The sequence below is a fragment of the Lactuca saligna genome, chromosome 9, assembly GCF_052625555.1.
Source record: "Lactuca saligna cultivar CGN05327 chromosome 9, ASM5262555v1, whole genome shotgun sequence".
In the NCBI taxonomy this organism is placed as follows: Eukaryota; Viridiplantae; Streptophyta; class Magnoliopsida; order Asterales; family Asteraceae; genus Lactuca; species Lactuca saligna.
In genome coordinates this window covers 39,142,788-39,161,757 of record NC_136425.1, presented here as the reverse complement: position 1 = coordinate 39,161,757, position 18,970 = coordinate 39,142,788, and the positions used below count along the sequence as shown (strand labels likewise).

Sequence of the window (18,970 nt, the reverse complement as noted above, 5' to 3'; positions counted from 1 at the left end):
ATAATCATTTATGATTGATGGTTTAGTTTTTTATTCACTTACGATTGAAGGAAAAAATGTAAAATAACAGAAAAAAAAATTATTTTTTTAAGAAAAAAAATTAATTCTTTTTTTAGTTTTTAATTTTTTTTCGTAAAAATAGATTTATATTCCATTAATAAGAAAAAATAAAAATCGAATATTTATTTCTTTTTTGGTAACTGATCCTAAATTTAAGGGAATTTGACTGAATTTATTTTATTTTAATTTAATTAAAATATACAATTACTAATAAGTCCTTATATATGGATTGGTCCAGAATTGTTCTCGTGTTCTCAATCTTTTAGGTGTTCTCATTTGATTCTTTCCCTATATATATATATATATATATATATATATATATATATATATATATATATATATATATATATATATATATATATATATATATATATATATATATATATATATATATATATACTAGCAGTGTACCCGCGCAAAGCGGCGGGCGTGTAAATTCTTTCGGTGATATGTTTCCTCTACAAAAATGTTATTTTACAAAAGAAAGTACATGTCGAAGACAAAATAATCAAACTATGGTGTTATTTGGGAGATGAAGTCATTTTTTGTTCCTGGACGGTGGGCTTTATAGCAGAGGAGGGAACAAAGAGGTATATGCGATTGGAGGGATATTTGAATCAACATGCTAAATTTAAGGATATCTAAAAGGGTTCAAAATTTGAATGAATCCGGGATCTGAGGGAACCATATCAAATTGTTGAGAAATATAAGGAGATTTGATGATAAATATTTGAATTCAAAATGTGGTTAAAATTTAATATTATTTTATTAATGGTTACTTGTACTATCAGCTTCATCATTTGGACGTCTTAAAAAAATAATATTATTACAATCAATTTATTTTTAGAAATAGTTAGATTTCTTTTATAAGATAGTAAAGATATATATATATATATATATATATATATATATATATATATATATATATATATATATATATATATATATAGAGAGAGAGAGAGAGAGAGAGAGAGAGTAGTTTCTGTTTTTGTTATTATTGCTAGCTAGACAAATATATACATATTCAAACATATATTTCCTTTGCAAATTTGATATATTTTTTTAACAAACTTATTGAACATTTGATATTTTCCAGCAAAACATAAACTATAATTAAGTCTGTTCATTATTTGGATAAAACCAAATTGGATAATTTGTTCAATTTTGATTAGTTTATTTGGTTTGGATATTCAGAATTTTAGATTGATTTTTAACAAAACCAAATTATTATTTTTGATTTTAGATTGATTTTGATTTAAATAATAAGAACCAAATTGTTCAAAGTAACCGAATAATAATATATTATTTATTAATTTTTAGTATATATCTATAATTATTTATTAATGTAGTGATGTATTTTCACAAATCAATTTGAAAAGTTTCACCTGCTAAAAAACCTTAAAATACATATTCTTTATAAATTTTTTATCTATAAAATATGAAACTATAAGATATTCTTGTAATAGTTGCTTATTAATTTCAAACCAATATTAAATAGTTTGTTTTTGTTTTTTTCTATAAAGTTGGATAAAGTTATAATTATATATATGGCTTTAAAATATTCTGGTTTTTAAAAACCAAATTATAAAAGCATGTCCAACCAAATTATAATTTGGATGGATCGAATCGAATTTGAATTTTGTTTGAATTATTTAGATCTATTTTTTGAAAATCAAAATAAATATGGATTCATTTAATTGGATTGGATCGAACCGATCCATCCAAAAGAACACCCTGCTAGCTATAATGGAACATCATGTAATAAATATAAATTATCCACACTTCAAATATTCATGAGTAAAAATAGATTAAACAAGTATTAAAAGAATAGAATTAAAGATTAAAGTTTTATCCCAATATAAACAAGATAATTTTTTTTATTATTATTCCACTGAAAAAAAAGTTACATAAAACAAAAGCTGGTCTTATTAATTGCTACCAGAAAAATCCGAAATATGTAGCTATAAACACTTATCTCTTCTTTCACATGTGTGTGAGTTTAGTGTGTGTACATGAGCCGGTGACCTTTTGATGTCGTCGGTCGGAAAATGTTGCCAGCGGGTAGAATTGGCAGTGATGGTGAGTCTTATCCGGCGGCCCTGGCATCCCATGACGACGTCGTTAAAGACTTTTCTCTCTTCTGGGAAACCCTCCGGAGCTTTCACCGCTTCATGGGCACCCCACTTATGTAACACTCTTTCCTCTTTTCTATATTATTATTTTATTGTTTGTTATCAATTTTACGTGACTGATCATTTCGATATTAACTTTTTAAAATCACTTAATTTGAAAACTTCGATTATTATATATCTTTAAGAATCGAGTTTACAAGTAATTAAATTTAGAATTTTGCGATATTAATGAGTACTTATGTTTCAATTTAAAATCATATATAGGGTTCCAGTGATAGGAGGAAAGGAGCTGAATTTGCATGTCTTGTACATAGAGGTAACCAAGAGGGGTGGTTTTGACAAGGTGCAACTTTTGTTTTGCTTCTTTAAACATGACAACTTACAACTTTGGTTTAATATCTAATTTGGTAGTAAAAATCTGATAATCATCAAGAAAAGGTTTGAACATTGCGAAAAAGTTTCACATAAGATAATATATATAGACCAATTAAGTTTGCTGTCATTTTTTTGTATTTAATAAGGAGAGGTCGCAATTTCGTATAAAGTTTGATAGTTTTTACATATTTACTAGTATGTATAACTTACTCATCACTTTTGTTTCAAGTTGTGTATAGGTTGTAAGATTAAAAAAATGGAGGGAAGTGAGTGAAAGTTTCGGGTTCTCCACAACGACAACAAGTGCTTCCTATGCATTAAGGAAACGTTACATGAAATTCTTGTATCACTATGAAATCGTTTATTTTTTGACATCGGAATCATCCACACATTCAGACTCAGGTAAATTTATGTATACACACATACATACATACATGTACCTTTACATTTATCTATCATGCGTAACAGGGCCGGTCCTGAAAAATGAAATATTCTTAAAGTTTCAGGACGAACAAGAAAAAAAGGGCCTTTGTCTTTATTATAATTTTGTATTTTTAAATAAAAATATATAATAAAAAAAATTAGGCCCTGTGCAGCTGCCCACTTTGCCCTTCCTCTAAGCCCCCCATGATGCGTAATTACGTATATATATGTACATATCCCCATACATACAGGTGGTTTTATAACTCTGGAAGCGACGGGGATAATTGATAACAAGTTTGAATACGGTTATTTAGTGAGAATGAAGTTGGATTCAGAGATCCTCCATGGAGTACTTTATCATCCACAACACAACAATGTCGTCATTCCAAACATGGACTTGACTACTTCAAGGAAAAGAAGAAATCGGAGAAAAAGTCGAGATCCGACCCGACCCAAAACTAATAGAAGCGGTTACAATTTCTTCTTTGCAGAAAAGCATGCCGAGTTGAAGTCAAAATATCCCGACAGGGAAAGAGAGTTCACAAAGATGATTGGCGACTCTTGGAACAACCTTTCGCCAGAAGATAAAAGCGTACGAAAAAACTGATTGCTGTCATTTCTTACAAGTTAATTGTTTTGAATTAAACCAATTATATATGTGCATATTTAGGTCTATCAGAAGCAAGGATTGGAGGATAAGGAGAGATATCAAAGGGAAATGGCTGAATACAAAGAAAGAGCTAAACACTTGAATGTTGAACATTACTTGAGGTTGATGGAGTAAAACTGTTTTTTTTTTCTTTTTGTTTTTCTTCGAGGTAAAATGATTGTATATTCTCGAACGATGGTCGACCAAAATGGCATTAAGAAGAATTTTGATTTGATTTTAGTCAAAGTTTTTATTATGGTCAACTACAATGACATTAAAATTGTATATTCGATTTTGATTGAGAGTGTGAAGGCTTAGAATCAGAGTAACAAAGTAGTAACTGTTTGGCTACGGCTATCATTCATTTTTTGTTTTTGCTTATTGGCTAGTTTGCTAGTGCATGTAATTGTTGTATGTTCATGAGAAGTTGTCATTCGGGGAAAATAGACAATCGAATATGCATAAGTGATCATAAGTAGGTTGAGTTTGATAGAAGACATAAAACGGGGTTTCATTCTCAATGTAAAGGATGGAAGAATTTTTAGTAATCGGATGGCAATATGGAGGGTTTCAACCCAATAGTTGGTTTGAAGAGGAATTTGGAAGAGAAGGGTTCGAACACTATTGTTAATAGTACATAACATCTTCTCAGATTTACCGTTTTGTTGAGAGGTGTATAAATTATATGTCACTAACTTCGATGCCTACGATGTAAACGATCACACAGGATTCATTTGGTCCTCCTATAACAAACCTCACACATTATCATAGTTTGGTTGGTGCACTTCAATATCTCACATTTACATTTATATACCCAACAATGTTTTTGTGATTCAACGGAACTATCTATACATGTATGATCTAAGAGAGCAACACATGCATGCTCTCAAACACATCTTATGATACAAATCTTTTAGTAAACACTACTAGAATATATGCCTTTAATGACACGCAACTGTCACACCCCCAAACCGGAACAACGGAAACGTTCGGGGGCGAAGGACGTCATGTACAGTATCACAACAACTGCATCATATTAATCAAAGTAAACACAACAATTACATTGAATAAATAAGGTATTTACATCTGTTCGATACATAGTTTGTATGACAACAAAAATGTATATCAAAAATATAAAAGACACGGCTCTAAAAGCTCCGTCTTCTCAAAATCTACGGGTGTAGCTATCTACCAGTTCCCTGAGAATACAAGTGGTTTTGAAAGTGTATCAACATTTAAGTTGGTGAGTTGATAAGAATGTTTTTGTAATGAAAACCTGTCTTTGAATCTGTGAAAATGTTTGTATGTTTCGCAAGAAAATCCAATATTTTCTTTAGTAGTGTAAAGTAGTCTTAAACCCTAAGACCAAATGTATGTTCGTTACTATATTCTGTAGTTGTATATGAAAGTATTGGTATGTATGCCCGATTACCACCAATCGTATTGTATCGTCTTGTTTTATATGAAAACCCTTGTATAAAATCTCTGGTTACTTCCAGTAGTTACGTATAGCAATATTCTGTATGAAAACCCTGGTTACAACCAGTAATGTATAGTATTGTTCTGTAAGAAAACCCCGACTACCACCAGTAATGTATAGTAATGTTCTTGTGAAAACCCTGACTACCACCAGTAATGTATAGTGTTGTTCTTATGAAAACCCTGGCTACCACCAGTAACGTATAGTGTTGCTCTTATGAAAACCCTGGCTACCACCAGTAATGTATGGTATTGCTCTGTATGAAAACCCTGGTTATCACTAATAATGTATAGTAGTTTTATTACTTAAAATAAAACCATGTGTGTGTATCCCCTAGAATCCTCCAATTGTATTGTATCGTAGTGCTATTAATTAAAATAAAACTATTTGAAGAATTAAATCACATAAACAAATGGTTAGTTTATACTGTTGTGAGTTTGGTATAACCATGCTAGATGTGACCTAGTGACCTCTACGACGTTCTTCAGGCATTAGAATGTTATGATATTTTTCACCCCATGCATGCCTGCCTAACTGTAGCTAGCAGTTCAGGTGTGGGATTGTCAGTCCCGTATAGATCTATACACAAATCTCACGCTCTCCCTCCAGGAGACTCTGGTTATACTGTGGTAGAATTTAGTTCCGCACCCCGAATGGTACAATTGAAGTAGTGCCTCAGAACCCTGTATTAACTAGTTTACGTGTAGTTTTGTAGTGTTCTCTTGTACTTGAAACTGAATGTATAACTTGTAGAGTAAATATAATTATACTTAAATAATTATTTAGTATTGTACTCTTGTATTCGGAAAATAGTATTAAATACCGTAAACTATATCTACCATAGTTTATATGTTTGTTACTGTATAAGGCTCTTGAATTAGTAAAATAGTGTAATGAACCCAAACTATACCTATTTTAGTTTGTTTGTATGTTCTCGTTTCGTGTATTGAATTCTGTAAAAGTAGTGTAACGTATCAAAACTATATCGACCATAGTTCGATTGTATGTTATGTATTGTACTGAAAGCTTTGCAATTATGGTTGTATGTTGAAAACTTCCCTTATGCTCAGCATGTTTTAGTGTGCTTGCTGGACAACAAGACTGGAAAGATGACCCTTGAGTTGATGTATGCAGAATTAACGATATCCTAATGATAATTAAACACATATTCGTATTTAAAATTAGCAAAACCATTAATTTAAAGTGTTAGAAAACACTTGTTTTGTGTTAGGAATAGTTCCCGCAAATTCTTTGAAGTGAATGGAAGGGTTTTCGGTCAAGGCTCAATCCGAGAACCAGGTTCTCGGTCCATAGGAGTTTTCGGTCGTAACTGGTTTTCGGCCGAAATCAGGTTTTCGGTTCTGCTGTTGTTTTCGGCCTCTTGAAGATATGAAGGCTATTCTTGGTGTTCTTGAGGAAAAATATGAAGATTCAAAGGATTGATCTTGAAGGTATGAATCTTCTTGGATAATGTTTGAGAGGGAAATGAGAGTGTTTTCGAGTGAAAAAGTGAGGAAATGACTAAGTCTTCGGGTGGAAATATATATATTGAGGGGTGTTCTCGGTTGGAACGTGGGTTCTCGGCCGAAATCATGTTTTCGGTCCGAGGGTTTGCTGTCTGAGGGTTCTCAGCTGAAAAAGGGAGTTTTCGGTCTGAGGCTTCTTGGTTCCGAAGGGGGAAAATGGTTATTTTTTAGTGTGTTTTATTCCGAAAACTTATATAAACTTTATTTATATAATTTAAATCATTTATTAACCCTCACAAGCTTAATATAATAAATAAAATTCGAAATTTTATTTAAGAAGGTTGACTTTTATTGTCTGGAAAAATATCCGGTTTTCACATCATCCCCCAGTTAGAGGGAAATTTGTCCCGAAATTCTTTCTATAGAGTACAATCATGGACTAGGAAAATGATGCGGGTACTTCTGTTGCATTTGGTCTTCTCGCACTCCCAAGTGAATTCATGTCCCCGCTTGACATTCCAGCGAACCTTCACTATCGATTTGCGACTTTGTTTCATTCGGTTGACTTCCCTATCCATGACTTCGACTGGTTCTTCCGTGAAGTTAAGACTCTCGTTTATCTCAATTTCATTGAGTGGAATCACAAGACCTTCTGTGACATCCCCATTTTCACGACCAAAAAAGACCGATTTTGTTTATGCTTTATAAAAATCGGAGTACTTCATTTTATAAAAATGTTGCGGAATTTGTTCCCAGAAAAACATGGTAAATACATTATTAAAACATTTTCGAAGAAACGTATTTATTTCATTTTAAAACGTTTGGGACGTCATCGTTAATACAGAAATATAAGCATAAATAGAACTTACAATTATTTACACTAGTGATCTACATCTCTTTAAATCTCTTAGTGTAATGTCACTTCATATCAACACCTGTGATATAAATAAACTGAGTGGGTCAGGTTGGGAAACCTGGTGAGTACATAGGGTTTTCAACCCACAATAATATAATTATTATGTTTAAACAATCAAACAATAAACCCAATTACCCATCCCCATTATCTTCTTTATTCTTAAGGATCTACCCTAAGAATCAGCTATTTCTCATTCATTCATTCCTAAGGATCATCCTAAGGAAACAACATGAAGTTCATTGTTGCCAATGACACATTGGTCAAGCTCAGCTGCTAATATTGTCACTTAGGCTCAGCTGCCAGAATTAGGACATTTTCTATGAGGCGCTTCTGCCGGGATTGACCTTTAAACACTACTGTCATGGTCATAAGGCTCCCTATTAGGCGCAGCTGCCGATACTATCCTTAGAGCGCAGCTTCTAGGATGTTTACCGTAGATCTAAATCATCTACGGGTTGTGGCGCAGCTGCCAGTGCTCATCTATAGGGTACTAGGTCCACTGCTGCCAATGTATACCTATAGGGCACTAGGTCTGTATTAGTAATGTTCCTCTATTTCAGCTTTTATCCATCATCATTCATCTATCCATGTTTTACCCAACATATTTTGTAGATATAAAATACTTTATACAGTTTACATCATTTAAAACATGTATAAAAATCTTTCACCAGCATAGACAACAAGTATTCAGACAATATGCACACATAACACGTAATTTATATTAAAATACTTCATATCTATGTATAAGATGAAAGAGACCATGCACTCACAACACGTAAATTATATAATAAATACTCCATATCTATGTGTAAGATGAAAGGGACCATGCACTCACAACACGTAAATTATATAATAAATACTTCATATCTATGTGTAAGATGAAAGGGACCATGCACTCACAACACGTAAATTATATAATAAATACTTCATATCTATGTGTAAGATGAAAGGGACCATGCACTCACCTGAGAAGGTAGTGACTCGGTACTCGGACAGCGCTTCGTTTACTTTAAAATAATTTCCTTTGACGAAACCTAGTATTATCACCAATAGATTTTAGTCTATTATTCGCCGAGACTAATTAATAGTCTAGCTATTATTACTATTATATAAGCGTTAAAAAAATACTTATATAACCCATAATAATAGCCCAAGTATTTATTATATGTTCTTAATAACGTTAATATAATTAAATAAAAACTATATTAAAAATAGCGTAGCCGTAGCTCACTTACAGCGGGTTTTATAGAAAAGCTCTTCTTCTCGGAGCCGTCGAGCACTCCGGGGCTTCCGCCTCGTGCTAGGGAGGTTCCGTAGGCTTTTCGGGGGATTTCGGGGCTAGAGAGAGGTTCTAGAGAGAGAGAGAGAGAGTAAAGAGAAGAAAGAATGGGAAAGGTGTGAAGAAAATGAGGGTGGGAGAGGTGGTATTTATAGGGTGAAAATGGCTGAACTTGGTGCCACATGTCACCATCTAGTGGCAAGACTTGGGGAGAAAGCAATGGCCAAGATTGTGTCACATCACCCATTTTCGTACAGCACACTTCCGACTTCTAAAATCCGTAACTTTCACATACGACCTCCATTTTTGACGTTCTTTATATCCACGCGTAGGTAAAAATAATATCTACAACTTTCATTTTGACTCCGTCGGCTAATTCTCGACCGATCTTAAATTTAACAGTACGAGGCGTTTAGACTGTTAAATGACCACGAAGAATTCGTAACTCCTTCATACCGACTCCGTTGTCGTCTGTCTTTTTACCGTTGAGTTCCTATTAATGAGATCTTGAATTCTCATTTAGGTCACGTAAGCCAAAAACCGCTCGAACTAAAATTCGAGTTTCGGGCCGTGCACTGCTAAGCCGAATCTTAGAAAAATCATAACTTCCTCATACGAAGTCAGATTTGGGTGTTCTTTTTATCGACGCTCTTAGTTTAACATATTCTATGACTTTTGTTTAGATTGCTAAGGATAAATCTCGTTCTATCGTAAATTCACTATTTACGCTTCTCGGTGCCGTGCCGGTTTTGCCGTAAAACTTCGACAGGCCATAACTTCTTCGTTATAACTTGGATTTCGGCGTTCTTTATATGTACGGAAACCTTGTGACATATTCTACAATTTGGTTAAGATTATTTATTCTAAATAATCTTTTGTCGAAAAGTCATTTTCGACCCCTATTGCCTCTAAATTGAGTAGCCCGGATCTGCGGGCGTTGCAATTATCTCCCCCTTAGGATGATTACGTCCCGGAATCATCAACGAAACAGGGCTCGTATAATGACTCCATACGTCATCTCTTCATCCTAGGTAATAATTATAACTTCTTTATTCCTTCGAGTCTATCTTTTAGACTTATTGTCTGTAAGTAGTACTTAATTGTGCACCTGCTATCTTCTTCAGGTTAGACTCCAGATTACGACGTATCATCATGTGATGCTCGTTTAGACTTAGTTCTTTTAGAGTTAAATTCTGAAATAAACTATGCCTTCCTTCACGTTCTAATGTGATATAATCACACTTTAACATGTAGCATTTCTAGCTACCAACTTCTTTAGCGTCGTGCCAATACTTCTATTGGTCGCTTTGATTTCAGTTGTTTGGTTAAAGTCGGACACTACATCAAACTTGGTTCTCTAAACCACGTAACCTACTCATCGTAGTCGGACTCAATGTGACATGACCACTAGGGTTGGGATAACAACAATCTTCTTAGTCATTACCGAAACAATGGTAACAACATACTTGAATAAAACGAAATCAATTACTGGCTTCTTGGTAACCTTGTGACTTTCCCTGATCCAAGTGTGAGTCCTGTGCTTCCGGTAGTATAGGCCTCTACTACCATTCACACCTACTCATACTCGTCCCAAGTATTGTCCCGCAGTTTCCCAAGTCACCACACAAGAAAATCATATAACAGCTTAACACATCAAATATCAAAACAAAAGTTTTTATTATTCCTTGAAACTATTACATAGGTGTTCAAGTTCACCCTAGACTATGCCTCTAACAGGCTACATCATACGATTCTATGGCTACTTCATAACTCGATCTTTGGATGTCGAGCCGTCACTCCTGAATCCTCGCATTGTCATCTGCTTCATCAAGGATCATTTGAAATGCTCTCGCCTTTGGCTTTGGCGGCACATTTGGCTTTGTAGCCCCTTCTCTCTTTGGGCAATCTTACTTGAAGTGCCCTTCCTCATTACATTCGTAACACACCCTTTTATTGAATTTACACTCGTTGGCATAATGCCCATGCTTCCCACACTTGAAACAAGTTACTTCCTCACTGCATTTTCCAGAGTGTTTCTTTTTGCACTTCTCGCACCATCTTTCTTCACTCCCTCATCCTCTAAACTTCCTGGTACTTGATTTACTTCTCTCATCGGGCTTCGCAGACCCCTCAAACTTCCTCTTTTCACCAACCTCGGTCTTGTTGGCGGATCTTCCCTTGATCATCTCCTCAACCGACTTGGCATCCCAGATAGTTGCCTCCAAAGTAGGTTCCTGACGCACTGGCACTGCATATTCCCATGGAAGTCCTTTTGCGTACTTGTCAATTTTTGTTAGCTCATCCGGAACAAGATGTAAGGCGGACTCCATCTTCTCTGTGAAGTTGTTAGTGTATTCATCAATAGACATGCTTCCTTTCTTTAAGGTAAGGAATTGGTTTTCTAGCTCGAGCAGATTTTAGGCTGAGCAGTACCTACATTTGAATTGCACCAGAAATTCTACCCATGTCAGTTGCAGGGGCTCATTGGGGCTCAGAGTCTTCCCCAAGGTATTCCACCAACGTACATCGCCTCCTCGAAATTGACGCACTGCAAATGTGGTCTGTTGTTTTCCCTTGCAACCGCACGTCATGAAAGCTAATTCCATCTCCGAGATCCAATCCATGACCCCGATCGGATCCTCCTTTCCAGTGAAAGTCGATGGCTTGCAAGTCAGAAAATCCTTGTACTTGCATCCATTCCTCTCGACTTCGTCGTCATGGTTGTTTTGTCGAACTATTGGTGGGTTGACTTGACCAACAGTCCCACTGTAGTTCTCCTCCTCAGTCTGCCCTTCATTCAACTCGGGACGTTCGATCTGAATAGTCGCTTCCTCTCGATTTTGCTGGATCAAACGTCTGGTTTCCTCCATTTGACGATCCAACATTTCCTGGATCATTGCTTGCACTCCGGCCATCGTTATTGGCTCAGCAGCGGCTACCATAACCGGTATTTGCTCAATCACTGGGGGTTGGTTTCGGTTCCCATTTGCATTCACGTTTCCGCTACGGGTTCTTGCCATCTTGATCTATACACCGAATAAGGTGAATCTAGATCTTTACTTAGGATTGACGGTTAAATCATCCTTATCACTCCGAAACGTTTATATGCTAGTTCTAATATCATAGTTAAACGCTTAGAATCCTAAACACATAAGGTTTCCAGATCCGGTCGGCAGCAGACCATAGATCCGAACAACTAACACTATATTAGGCACAAGTATTTAGCACATAAAAGCATTTTAGGCACAATTCCTAAAATAATCTAGTGCTCACACCTCACAATCATCGCTTAGCATTCTAAGTTTAAGTCTAGAAATAAATCCATATTCCTAGTTCGCTTAAACTAATGCTCTGATACCAACTGTGACATCCCCATTTTCACGGCCAGAAAAGACCGATTTTGTTTATGCTTTATAAAAATCAGAGTACTTCATTTTATAAAAATGTTGCGGAATTTGTTCCCAGAAAAACATGGTAAATACATTATTAAAACATTTTCGAAGAAATGTATTTATTTCATTTTAAAACGTTTGGGACGTCATCGTTAATACAGAAACATAAGCATAAACAGAACTTACAATTATTTACACTAGTGATCTACATCTCTTTAAATCTCTTAGTGTAATGTCACTTCATATCAACACCTGTGATATAAATAAACTGAGTGGGTCAGGTTGGGAAACCTGGTGAGTACATAGGGTTTTCAACCCACAATAATATAATTATTATGTTTAAACAATCAAACAATCAACCCAATTACCCATCCCCATTATCTTCTTTATTCTTAAGGATCTACCCTAAGAATCAGCTATTTCTCATTCATTCATTCCTAAGGAAATAACATGAAGTCCATTGTTGCCAATGACACATTGGTCAAGCGCAGCTGCTAATATTGTCACTTAGGCTCAGCTGCCAGAATTAGGACATTTTCTATGAGGCGCTTCTGTCGGTATTGACCTTTAAACACTATTGTCATGGTCATAAGGCTCCCTATTAGGCGCAACTGCCGATACTATCCTTAGAGCGTAGTTGCTAGGATGTTTACCGTAGATCTAAATCATCTACGGGTTGTGGCGCAGCTGCCAGTGCTCATCTATAAGGTACTAGGTCCACTACTGCCAATGTATACCTATAGGGCACTAGGTCTGTACTAGTAATGTTCCTCTATTTCAGATTTTATCCATCATCATTCATCTACTCATGTTTTACCCAACATATTTTGTAGATATAAAATACTTTATACAGTTTACATCATTTAAAACATGTATAAAAATCTTTCACCAGCATAGACAACAAGTATTCAGACAATATGCACACATAACACGTAATTTATATTAAAATACTTCATATCTATGTGTAAGATGAAAGAGACCATGCACTCACAACACGTAAAATATATAATAAATACTCCATATCTATGTGTAAGATGAAAGGGATCATGCACTCACAACACGTAAATTATATAATAAATACTTCATATCTATGTGTAAGATGAAAGGGACCATGCACTCACAACACGTAAATTATATAATAAATACTTCATATCTATGTGTAAGATGAAAGGGACCATGCACTCACCTGAGAAGGTGGTGACTCGGTACTCAGACAGCGCTTCGTTTACTTTAAAATAATTTCCTTCGACGAAACCTAGTATTATCACCAATAGATTTTAGTCTATTATTCGCCGAGACTAATTAATAGTCTAGCTATTATTACTATTATATAAGCGTTAAAAAAATACTTATATAACCCATAATAATAGCCCAAGTATTTATTATATGTTCTTAATAACGTTAATATAATTAAATAAAAACTATATTAAAAATAGCGTAGCCGTAGCTCACTTACAGCGGGTTTTATAGAAAACCAGGCTTTGCTTGGAGCAGCATTTCCGAGCCGAAAAGCTCTTCTTCTCGGAGCCGTCGAGCACTCCGGGGCTTCCGCCTCGTGCTAGGGAGGTTCCCTAGGCTTTTCGGGGGATTTCGGGGCTAGAGAGAGAGTAAAGAGAAGAAAGAATGAGAAAGGTGTGAAGAAAATGAGGGTGGGAGAGGTGGTATTTATAGGGTGAAAATGGCTGAACTTGGTGCCACATGTCACCATCTAGTGGCAAGACTTGGGGAGAAAGCAATGGCCAAGATTGTGCCACATCACCCATTTTCGCACAACACACTTCCGACTTCTAAAATCCGTAACTTTCACATACGACCTCCGTTTTTGACGTTCTTTATATCCACGCGTAGGTAAAAATAATATCTACAACTTTCATTTTGACTCCGTCGGCTAATTCTCGACCGATCTTAAATTTAACAGTACGAGGCGTTTAGACTGTTAAATGACCGCGAAGAATTCGTAACTCCTTCATACCGACTCCGTTTTCGTCTGTATTTTTACCGTTGAGTTCCTATTAATGAGATCTTGAACTCTCATTTAGGTCACGTAAGCCAAAAACCGCTCGAACTAAAATTCGAGTTTCGGGCCGTGCACTGCTAAGCCGAATCTTAGAAAAATCATAACTTCCTCATACGAAGTCAGATTTGGGTGTTCTTTTTATCGATGCTCTTAGTTTAACATATTCTACGACTTTTGTTTAGATTGCTAAGGATAAATCTCGCTCTATCATAAATTCACTATTTACGCTTCTCGGTGTCGTGCCGGTTTTGCCGTAAAACTTCGACGGGCCATAATTTCTTCGTTATAACTCGGATTTCGGCGTTCTTTATATGTACGGAAACCTTGTGACATATTCTAAAATTTGGTTAAGATTATTTATTATAAATAATCTTTTGTCGAAAAGTCATTTTCGACCCCTATTGACTCTAAATTGACTAGCCCGGATCTGCGGGCGTTACACCTTCGTCAGATAGACACTTCTTAAGATTTGACACGTGGAAGACGGGATGTATGTTGCTAAGCTCTTGAGGTAAACGGAGTTTGTAAGCTACAGGGCCTATCCTTGCGAGGATCTTGAATGGCCCTATGTATCTTGGATTTAGCTTTCCACGCTTTCCGAAGCGTATCATGCCTTTCTAGGGTGAGACCTTCAACAGAGCGCGGTCACCAACCTGGAATTCCAAAGGTTTTCATATGTGAGATTTCCAATTTCACGCCCCAAAAAGACCAATTTTGTTTATGCTTTATTTGAAAATCAGAGTATATTTTTAAATAAATATATTGCGGAATTTGTTCCCAGAAAAACATGATAAATATATTATCAAAGCATTTCCGAAGAAATGTATTTTGTTCATATTAAAACTTTGGGATGTCATTGTCAATACTAAAACATAAGCATAAACAGACCTTACATTTATTTACACTAGTGATCTACATATCCTTTAAATCTATCAGTGTAAAGTAGCTTCGTATCAACACATGTGATACAAATAAACTTGAGTGGGTCAGGTTGGGAAACCTGGTGAGTACATAGGGCTTTCAACCCACAATAATATTATTATTATATTTAATCATCGAATAATCAACTCAATTATCCATCCCCATTATCTTCTTTAATCTTAAGGATCTACCCTAAGAATCATCTATTCTTCATTCCTAAGGATTATCCTAAGGAATAGGCGCGAAGTCCATCGCTGCTCGAGGTTTATACTACAAGCACTTAATGAACATCAATCCCCACGTACTTATCCTCTACAATGATCTTACAAGATCTAGCCTAAAGGATCGATATGAACAACAAACTGACGAAGCTGCTTCGGAAATTCCCTAGCAGCAAACGAGGATCGATAAAGACATCAAATGAGGGGAATAGAATAAGTTTCACCACGAACCTTCGTTCGTAAAAGAAAGAACCACAAGACAATTAAGTCAGGGGTAGTTATCTAGATAACAATGCCTAGCTATGGTACGAATATCGTGAGGTATTTTACGCCCAGCCTCACCTTATCCAGCATCAAACTTTGCCTAGGATTGATATGAATATCATGAGGTATTTTACCCCCAGACTCACACTATCCGGAAACATAACACCATACATACCTAGTAGTGGTCTATTACCGATACATTTTATTAGGCAGTCTACGAAGTTCCCTTAATTACTTAGTGAAAGGAAACGTTGGCATATGAAGCTCGTTCGATCACTTCATAAAAGAAATGCTGACTCCAAAGCTCTTTCAAAATAAAAAGTATGGGGAAAATACTAATAAAGTACTCCCGTATGCTCCCGTACTCCAACACACAATAGTGGGGATCTGTACTTACGGCCATAAAGGGCTTCAAATGGAGCAGCCTTGATGTTGGTGTGATAGTTGTTGTTATATAAAAACTCGACCAGTGGAAAATGGGTATCCCATGACTTGCCAAAGTCGATAACACATGCTCTCAGCATGTCTTCTAGTGTTTGAATGGTTCTCTCACTCTGCCCGTCGGTTTGTGGATGATAAGTTGTACTCATGTCCAGCTTAGTTCCAAGAGCCTTTTGAAGCGACTGCCAGAATCGCGAGGTGAATCTATTATCTCTATCCAAGAAAATAGATATGGGCACACCATGTAGTCGTATTATCTCTTTGATGTAGGTTCTACTCAATTTCTCCATTTTGTATGTTTCTTTGATTGGCAGGAAGTGAGCGGACTTGGTTAGTCTGTCAACGATTACCCAAATAGTTTCGTGACCACTCGGGGTCTTGGGCAATTTGGTGATGAAGTACATTGTGATGCAGTCCCATTTCCACTCAGGTATTTCCGGTTGTTGGAGTAAACTTGAGAGCTTTTGATATTCTACCTTCACCTTGGCGCAAGTTAGGTAATTGCCCACGTAGGTAGCAATTTCAGCTTTCATGTTTGGCCATCAATAGAGTTTCTTGAGATCCAGATACATCTTATCCGAACATGGGTGAACGGAGTATCGATTTTTGTGGGATTCATTCATGAAAACCTTCCTGTAACCACTGAACTTTGGGGTTCAGATTCAGTCCATGAAATAATGAACTCCGTCTCCCTTGATCTCAATGTTCTTCTCCATTCCTCACAGAGTTTCACCTGCCATATTTTCTGGTTTTAAGGCTTCCAGCTGAGCCTTTTTGATTTGCGTGGACAGATAGGAATGGATTGTCATGGTTAGTGCTTTCACCCTACGACTCGAGTACTCCTTTCAGCTAAGGGCATCTGCTACTACATTGGCTTTTTCGGGATGATAGCGTATCACACCCTTGTAATCATTGAGTAGCTCTACCCATCGCCGTTATCTCATGTTAAGTTCCTTATGATCAATGATGTGTCGAAGGCTTTTATGATCGGTGAAGATAGTGCACTTGGTACCATAGAGGTAACGTCTCCATATTTTTATGGCAAAGACCACTGCACCCAACTCCAGATTGTAAGTTGTGTAGTTTACTTCGTGTGCGTTAAGCTGTCTCGAGGCGTAAGCGATGACTTTTACCCGCTGCATAAGCACACAGTCTGGCTCCTAATTGGATGCATCATAGTTACGACAAAATCCTTTGTCCTTTCTGGAAGAGACAAGAACGGTGCGCTGCACAGGGCCTGTTTCAGTGTTTTCAATGCAGTGTCTTCGCTTTCTCCCCAACTAAAAGTCACCCCCTTTTGAGTCAGGGTGGTAAGCTGTTTAGAAATTCTAGAGAAGTTTTGTATAAATCTGCGATAGTATCCAGCAAGACCCAAGAATTGTCAGATTTCTGTGAGCGTTCTCGATGCTGACCAATTCTCAGTTTCCTTTATCTTGGAAGGGTCCACGTGTATGCCTTCTTCGCTGAGCACGTAACCTAGGAAAGTTACCTTCCTGATCCAAAACTCGAACTTAGAGAATTTCACGTATAGTTTCTCTGTCCTTAATGTTTCTAGCACTTGTCTCAAGTGTTGTCTATGTTCCTCCTCATGTCGTGAATATACAAGTATATCATCTATGCACACTATCACTAATTTGTATAGGAAAGGACGGCACACCTGGTTCATTAAGTCCATGAATACGGCGGGTGCGTTGGTTAGACCAAAGGACATCACTACAAACTCCTAGTGACCATATCGAGTCTGAAATGTTGTCTTGGGAACATCGCTCTCATGGACTCATAATTTATGGTACCCTAATCTCAGGTCTATCTTTGAAAAGTAGTTGACTCCTTGAAGTTGATCGAAGAGGTCATCGATTCTGGATAGAGGGTAGCGATTCTTAATAGTGATTTTGTTTAGTTCGCGATAGTCTATGCACATCCGGAAAGATCCATCCTTCTTCTTCACAAATAAGACTGGTGCTCCCCAGGGTGAGAAGCTTGGTCTAATGAATCCCTTGTTGAGCAGTTCATTCAGCTGTATGGATAATTCCTGCATTTCTACTGGTGCTAGACGATAAGAGGATTTAGCTACAGGGGTAGCTCCGGGAATCAAGTCGATTCGGAACTTGACTTGGCGTTCGGGAGGAAACCCTAGAAGATCTTCGGGGAAGATATTAGGAAAGTTACAGACTTCACGGATGCTCTCGAGGTCTTTAATTTCTTGTTTTTCATTAAGTACCTGAGCTAGGAATGCATGAGACTCCTTTCGCAAGTATTTTTGAGCTTTGATGCACAAAATGATGCAAAGGTCCGTGCTGAGTTTATCGTCTTAGATAACGAGGGCTTAGCCATTTGACAGATTAAGGCAAATGGCTTTCTTGTAACAAAGAATCTCAGCACGATTGGGGCTCAACCAATCCATGCCAATGAGGACATCAGAGCTGTTTATGGAGATCGGCATAAGGTCGATTGGAAAGGAATAATCGTTTAGAGTGAGGGTACAACATAGGAATATGTCGTTAGTGCTCTCTTTCTTTCTGTTAGCCATCTCGAAGGTGAATGTTTCGATTAGAGGTTGGGATTTGTGTTTGAGTAGGTTTTTAAATGTATAACTGAAAAAACTCCTCTTCGCACCACTATCAAAGAGAATCCATGCATAAGAGTTGTCGAGGAGGAACGTACCCGTAACTACAGTGGGATCAACAATTGCCTCCTCCTGGCCCATTGCTAGCACTTTCCCTGTGTTGCTCGTAGTTGTTGCTTTAGGGTAATTCCTCTTGTAGTGTTTGGTTTCACCACAACCATAGCAGGCTTGGCCTACTCCAGCTCTAGGATCCTGATTGGTTGGTTGAACATGTGTTTGAAGAAATGGGTTATGTGCCCCTTTCTGCCATAGTTGGTGCATTGCGTGTCACAACAAGCTCCGTGATGATGGAATTTACATTTTTCGCA

General features: G+C 36.7%; 1 protein-coding gene across 6 annotated transcripts; it reads left to right on the top strand.

Annotated features, from left to right (window-relative positions):
- Positions 1–2,008: 2,008 nt before the first annotated feature.
- On the top strand, positions 2,009–3,879 carry LOC145018807 (HMG (high mobility group) box protein with ARID/BRIGHT DNA-binding domain-containing protein). Of its 6 annotated transcripts, none has more exons than XR_013667174.1 (5): positions 2,009–2,248; positions 2,457–2,535; positions 2,807–2,969; positions 3,164–3,582; positions 3,661–3,879. XR_013667174.1 is itself a non-coding variant. In XM_078976652.1 (5 exons), exons 1-5 carry the CDS (start codon positions 2,109–2,111, stop codon positions 3,772–3,774), a joined length of 810 nt encoding a protein of 269 aa, XP_078832778.1. In that variant the 5' UTR covers positions 2,009–2,108; the 3' UTR covers positions 3,775–3,879. The 6 variants fall into 6 exon arrangements, 5 of the variants coding, with proteins under 5 accessions (XP_078832778.1, XP_078832780.1, XP_078832779.1 ...); XM_078976652.1 differs by having other exon boundaries at positions 2,457–2,508; positions 3,242–3,582; XM_078976654.1 differs by having other exon boundaries at positions 3,482–3,582.
- Positions 3,880–18,970: the final 15,091 nt, after the last annotated feature.

Excerpts from the sequence above, each read along its gene's own strand:
- LOC145018807 (XM_078976650.1), top strand. The coding sequence starts at position 2,109 with ATGTTGCCAGCGGGTAGAATTGGCAGTGATGGTGAGTCTTATCCGGCG. Across the intron at positions 2,249-2,456 it reads TTCATGGGCACCCCACTTAT|GGTTCCAGTGATAGGAGGAA; the intron begins GTAACACTCTTT and ends AATCATATATAG. Across the intron at positions 2,970-3,241 it reads ATCCACACATTCAGACTCAG|GTGGTTTTATAACTCTGGAA; the intron begins GTAAATTTATGT and ends CCATACATACAG.